Below are 7,309 nucleotides of genomic sequence, written 5' to 3' on the forward strand. Positions count from 1 at the left end.
ACAAAATCAGACTTACTTTGAGATCATTCTGAGGTTAAATACATATTTAAAATCATAAGAAATATTTTATTAGCAATGAAATCCTTACATAGCTATGACAGTAAACACTTGAATCTAACAATGCCTTGGAAAAAAAACAGTTAATCTTTAAAAAATGAAGCATAGCTATACAGTATATAAACCCATATAGGAAATAAACGAGTTATCGAATAAGCTTGTTCTAAACTCCTGAAACATTGTTGTTTCGTATTTTAGAGCAGTCACTGCAATTTATGAAAGACATCAATAAAATCTATATGTGGGAGTGTGTGTGAAAAAAGCAGATGTAACCCCCTTTGTAATCCTTAACATTTTCATAAGTAACTGTAATTTAATTACATATTTTTTCTCAGTAACTGTAACTGATTACAATTACTTTTATTTTGTAATTAAATTACGTAATTCCGTTACATGTAACTAGTTACTCCCCAACACTGGTTATGCCAGCTCAGGGATTGGTGATTTTAGCTCTGCACCTAATCAAATGCTCATAAAAAAATCTAACCAGAGGTTTTAGGACCGCTTAAAAATTGCAGACAGGTGCGCTTACCAGTCCTGCAGTTGAGTGTAGCTGAATATCAAAGCGTGCCGTCACATCAACATTTCCAGCCAAGGCTTTCACGTGAATGCCTTTTGGGGCATCCATGCTGAGAGAGCGTGTTGGAGACTCAAGCCTTAAAAGATAGGGAATGCTTAGTTACTGTACATTGCAATACATCGTTTAGACACAAGGTGGCCACAAGGTTTTCTCAAATTCAACAGTTTGATTCATGCATAGAAACAGTGAAATCTGCATGACTGTGGGCATTACATCTATTTGTGAAAGACATTTTTGAGAAAGGAAAAGAAATAAGCCTTTGTTGAGAACCAGATGCCTTGGTAATTCGGTTCATCACACATCATAGCTGGTTAATGCCCTGCTGAAAACGTCTATAAAAGTTATTTTAGGTAATATAATCAGTACTGCCATTGCTTTTAATAAAACAAATTTTGTTATAAAACAAAAAGTGTTTCAAGAGAAAAAGAAAAAAAAAAACAAATATATCACAGCAGCAAATGCAGAGATAAAAATGGAGCAACAATGAATGAATGAATGAATGAACTAACTAACTAACAAGCCGCCAATTAAAGTGCTGTATTGGAATTTAAAAGGGCAGTACTGCCCATTAAATAAATGGGCAGTACTGTTATAAAACAAAAAGTGTTTCAAGAGAAAAAGAAAAAAAACAACAAATATATCACAGTAGCAAATGCAGAGATAAAAATGGAGCAACAATGAATGAATGAATGAATGAACTAACTAACTAACAAGCCGCCAATTAAAGTGCTGTATTGGAATTTAAAATGTTAATAATTATTTATTGTATAATTACCTTAGCTCTTTGTTAAGTACAGCTTTGACCAGAGGAGTCCTGACAGAATGCTCAAAGAAAGCACCTTCTGGACCTGTCCAAACACCAGAACATTTACAATTATACGAAGGAAGTGGACAAATCATTCAGCATAGGGGAAAAAGACCTGTCATGATTTAGAGCAAATAATCACATAATTGCATTTATTTGCCAAACTACAGATTATCCAATATGTTATTATACTATACTATTATATTATTGTACTATACTATGTTATTATACTATTGCATTTTTACTGTGTTAAATTTTGTATGCATTAAAGCATACAATGCAATAACTTTATGCTGACTTTAATTGAAAAATAAATGTAAGGTACTACAACAAACATATTCATCTATAAGCAAATGTACAATTTAAGTAAAATATCATTGCATTTTTGGTGATATGAGAATTGGCATCAAAATGTGTTAAATTGTAATACAAAATGCTAATAATACTAAATAACCTAAAAGTCCTGTAACAGGCTTCGTTCTTTAAACAAGATAATTTGTTCTTCTTTTAAAGTTGGGGTGAATTTTGATTTTAAAAACACTCTTGACAGGTATCATGAGATTCACCTACGCGTAACAAATCAAAATAGCTCTAGGCTAGTTTAGAAGAAGTATTAATATTTAATCTAGTGTGTAAACCTGTTGTGCATCATGGTATACCAGGTATGTGTTGTTAAGGCCGGATCTGTTGTTTACAAAATCTCAGTTTTAACCAGTTAATTAATGGGACTGTTTCATATGTTTGAACACATTATCTCCTAATGGCCTTAATGAAGAGTTTGCTATTCATCCTTTTTTGCATTAATGATGCTGATTTCATTTGTGTATTTTGATCAGGTGTAGATGTTAGATTGCTGTGATTTGTTCTTGGTATTTTATGTTTTCACTTTTATTTCAATTATGTAATTTGTTGCCCGAGTGTTTAGTTAGTGTGTGTGTGTCATGTGGTTTATCATGTGATGTAATTTTTGCTAGTGTTTAAGGGCTCATTAGTATATGTGTTCATTGTCTGATGAACACCTGTGGTGAGAACATGAAATAAACTGTTGCATTTTTGAAGCTGTGGTGTGCCAACCTTTATTTTTTTCTTACTGTTTCATATGTTAGAATATTAGGCTCTTCACCTTTTTCTTAATTCTTTTTTAATTCATATTTGAAGTAACACAATAAAGTGCAACCTTGTAAACAATAACATTATAGCAGTACTAATAATACACATGACAGATCATTACTTTTTTTTTATACACACTGTACAGGTCTAGTTTCAGGCTCACCTGTAACGCGGAGCTTTCCTTTTCCCACAACGGCTCCATTTGCATCTGCATAAAATAAATTTTCATCATGGTTTGAACTGATATTGAAGTGTTGGCCAAAACCCTCTGCCTGACTGGGACCTATTGAGGAGAGAAATAAATAAGAAGAGAATATATATAGACTGGACATCACACAAGTGTTCATCAATATTTAAACAGAATATTTCACTTTTATATCCAGTTTTTCTGTTTTATGTTGCTATTGGGCTCTTAGCTCATGCATTTTCTGTGTGACCCATTTGATTAACCCTGTAAAGCCTGTCATATTAATACTAGAACCATTTATTGAATGTTTAGACAAAAAAAAAAGTTTTTTTTTTTTTTTTTGAGTATCATATTTGATACTTCAGGCTTTTATTGCTTAGACTGTAAAAAATGACCATGAATTTAACGGTAAAAGACTGTAAAAATGCTACAGTAAAAACCTGTTAAATGGTTAACGGTAAATTCCCCTACTATATATGGTGAAAAACTGTATTGGACATACAGTTTACGGTAGTATACCGTTTTTGGAAGTGAAAAATACCATATTATTTACAGTGAATAGCAATAAATTGACACTCCCAGAATTCCCTGCGTTACATTTCAAATTTCATGTTTTTTGTTGTTGAAATAACTGTTTCTTCTTAGTTTTTTCTTATCAGTTTTGTATATTAGGGTTGTGTGTTACACCTAATGTTGTTAAATGAATGTTTATTGCATTATTTCAGTTTCATGTGTGTTACCATGATGGTGTTTAGTGTTTGTGTGAATGACACTGTGCACATTCTATATATGTTATTATCTAAAAGCTGCTTGTGATGGGCTTTGGTTCATCATGTGACTTTCTCATCACCACCTGCATTTGGTGGTTATCAGTGTATTACAAAGGTACAAAACAGATTTCAGTACTTCAATAGGTTGGTACAGGGGTGGCGAACGTCGGTCCTGGAGAGCCCGCAGCCCTGCAGAGTTTTGCTTCAACCCTAATCAAACACACCTGAACAAGCTAATCAAGGTCTGAACTGTTACTAGGAAGCTACAGGCAGGTGAGTTTTAATTAGGGTTGGAGTTGAACTCTGCAGGGCTGCGGCTCTCCAGCACCGGAGTTCGCCACCCCTGGGTTGGTATGTTAACATTATATCAGTTAACCGTAAAACCTAAAACGTTTTGCTACCGCATTTTTTACGGTAAAATTCTGGCAACCACAGCTGCCGTTTTTTTACCATAAATTTTACGGAATTTTTTTTACAGTGTATATTTTATGATGTAGTGAGAATATGGAGTTCATATTTGAGGAGAAAATAACAACTCAGTCTTATTCAGAGGCCCTGAGTAAAAATATGCAATTTAGTGCAGCTGCTGTTATTTATATAGCCAAAAAGTTAGATGAAATTCTTATTGTAATGCAAATCAATGAGATCTTTATAATAGTAATGCATAACAGGTAAGGATTAATCAAAACTTATAACAATGATTACAATGAGATGAATTACAATAATGATTGAGAGATGAACAAATAAATGTTCCTCAAAAGCCATATTTGATACTCATTTTCTAAAAAAATATGACTAATCAAGTAAACCTAAATTGCTTTAGTCCATTAAGTGTTTATAATTATTAACAATATAAAATGTATTCTTATTATGTTTACTTACTAAAAAGCATTTTACGTTAAATATGAATGACAGAAGGCATGTACAGTACTATAAGATTGTGTACAATAGGTTTTAATCATGTTGATCACTTAGAGGCCTTATAAATTTGCATATCAAATGTGGTACAGTGGGCTTTGTAGGGTGAAACACATTAACAAAATCATGAAATCAACAAATAAATGTTTTGTATATCTCATACCTACAGACACACTTCCTGTTACATCACCACTGGCATTGCGAGCATTGAGCGTAACATTTTCAGAGGAGTGCACCAGAAGAGCTGAATCCTGTAATGAAGATGAGAATGAGCAAAATGGGCACCTAAATCAATCTACACTGAACAAAATTATAAACGCAACACTTTTGTTTTTGCCCCCATTTTTCATGAGCTGAACTCAAAGGCAAAAACAAGTGTTGCGTTTATAATTTTGTTCAGTGTATTTATCCGTGTTTAAGTGTATACTTTAAATACCTCTTACCTCTCTGGAGTCAATTTCCTGGGCGTAGAGAGGGAACAGAAAGTCTGATTCTCCCTCCAGTCTCAGTCCGTCTGCAGTGACCTGCAGGTATCCCATGCCTTCCTGCAACAGCCAATAACACAGAGCGCTTTCTCAGCATCAGTGTGACCTCATGCGACATAACAGAGTGGCAAACTGAGATAAAGAGGCTCAACCAAGGGCAGAATCTAATTATGGATTCATTTTTCTATTAAAAATGAATTACATATGTGATCTGAAATCTTTTGAGTGAAGTTCTCTCACCGTATTGAACCACATAACTCGCAGGATCCAGATCGTGAGGGCAAAGTTCACCAACAGAATGATGAGGAGAAGCAGAACAAACAGATAGAGGCAGCGTTTCCTCCAGCCATAGATGCCGATCATGTAGAAGTACTCAGTGATTGGAGCCAGGGACCCAGACTCATCTGTGGTGGTGAGGTACTGCTCACGCACCATCTGGGATTGAGGATTATTGGTCAACTACACATTAAAACTACAATTCATGAAAACTACACACAAAATTTAGCAACCTGAACTAACCTTGCCTTGTCATTAAAAAATAAATTTATCTTATACTTTAGAAACTTATTGACCTTGACACACCTTGTTTTTTAACTGTATGTTGCTTGTACCACATGACTTTGATTTGGTAGACAAAAGTTTTTAAAATTGTTTTTAAGGAGAATAAATTATAACACACACACACACACACACACATATATATATATATATATTTATTGTGGTGGGAGAAAGGAGGCTCAGACTCAACGTGTGGTGAAATATCCCCAAAGGGGCATTTATTGAGTGACAATAATGAAATTGGTGAAGGTGCTCAGAGGATCAGAGAGGCAGATCATCCGCCATGAAGAGTGTAGAAGTGAAGGTGCAGGAACCTGCCGGAACCTTGTGATCTGGGGTCTCTTAATAATAACTGGAGCCTGCGGGAGGAAAAGAACCAGAGACAACATTAGCCTGGTCTTAGGAGATCTCGTTCCCCTTGATGCTTCTTTCTGCTGTTTATATCCCCTTCTCCTGATGGCTCTCAGGTGGCTCCTGTTCCATTCTTATTAATATATAATATATAATAATATATATATATAAACCTTCCTTCATGTTACTTGCTACAAAAAAACTACTTGCTACATGTACTGCGTTAGACTTGTCACAGCACTTACATATTGCATTTATTACATGCTACTTGCTGCAAAAAAATAAATAAATACATAAATAATCTTGCTACATGCACTGTGTTAGACTTGTCACAACACATATATTGTTGCTCTTTCGTTGATTTGGTTGCTTCTATTGTCCTCATTAGTAAGTCGATTTGGATAAAAGCATCTGCTAAATGACTAAATGTAAATGTAAATGGTAGTATGCAGAATTCTTATTCTAAATTACCCAAAACACCCTTGCAACCATATACATTACCATTCAAATGTTTATGGTTGTTCAAATAAAAAAATAAGGTATAATTTATTCCTGTGATGTCAAAGCTGAATTTTCAGCATCATTACTCCAGTCTTCAGTGTCACATGATCCTTCAGAAATCATTCTAATATGCTGATCTGCTGCTCAAAATAAATAAATAAAATAAAAACCCTTTTATTTTATCATCAATGTTAAAAACAGTTGTGCAGCTTAACATGCTTATGGATTTTTCAGGATTCTTTGATGAACAGAAAGTTCAAACAAACAGCATTTATTTGAAATAGAAATCCTCTGTAACATTATAAATTTTCTTTACTATCCCTTTGGATTAATTTAATGCATCTTTGCTGAATAAAAGGAAAAATTCTTACTGACCCCAATCTTTTCAACAGCAGAGAAGCAATGCGCTTAAAGGGGTCATATGATGCAATTTCAAATTTTCCTTTCTCTTTGGAGTGTTACAAGCTGTTCGTGCATAGATAAGATCCCTAAAGTTGCAAAGACTAAAGTCTCAAACCCAATAGATATTCTTTATAAAAGTTAAGACTGGTCTACGCCCTCCTAAAATGCCTCGTTTAAACATGCCCCCACATCTACGTCACTGTGTGGGAAGATTTGCATAACACCGCCCAAATGTTCAAAGAAAGAAGGCGTAACTTTTATTCTCGCTGTAGTATTGTTGTTGCCATCGCTGCCATGTCGTGGAGACGCTGTGTGTTTCATTGTGAAAGCAAAACTACTTTGTTTGGCCTTCCAAAAGAGGATGATATCCAAGAGATATAGGAAATGTTTCTGATCCAAGCTACCTGATGATGGCAGTAATGCACTGTTAAGTGCGGTTGCCAATAAAAGGAAACAGAAGAAAGAAAGAAGAGGATGATATCCGCTTCGTCATGCCTAGAGCCTATCCGTCCTGGTCACTGAGGAAATACATCAACTTCGCGCTGTGGATCGCCGGATCGGATTTCACCGTGGACGAAGAGGACT

General features: G+C 34.7%; 1 protein-coding gene across 1 annotated transcript in view; it reads right to left on the reverse strand.

Moving 5' to 3' along the window:
• Positions 1-7,309, reverse strand: part of LOC107699809 (gamma-sarcoglycan-like) — an 11,887-nt gene that overhangs the window by 1,813 nt on the left and 2,765 nt on the right. Inside the window, exons 2-7 of the mRNA XM_016501203.1 lie at positions 5,153-5,347; positions 4,871-4,972; positions 4,591-4,678; positions 2,716-2,835; positions 1,413-1,485; positions 590-713 (exon numbers count right to left, since the gene is read on the reverse strand). Coding sequence (XP_016356689.1) covers positions 590-713; positions 1,413-1,485; positions 2,716-2,835; positions 4,591-4,678; positions 4,871-4,972; positions 5,153-5,347 — 702 coding nt within the window. The remainder of the gene's footprint in view (positions 1-589; positions 714-1,412; positions 1,486-2,715; positions 2,836-4,590; positions 4,679-4,870; positions 4,973-5,152; positions 5,348-7,309) is intronic.

The sequence above is a fragment of the Sinocyclocheilus anshuiensis genome, unplaced genomic scaffold (assembly GCF_001515605.1).
Source record: "Sinocyclocheilus anshuiensis isolate Anshui unplaced genomic scaffold, SAMN03320099.WGS_v1.1 scaffold194, whole genome shotgun sequence".
NCBI classification, from domain to species: Eukaryota; Metazoa; Chordata; class Actinopteri; order Cypriniformes; family Cyprinidae; genus Sinocyclocheilus; species Sinocyclocheilus anshuiensis.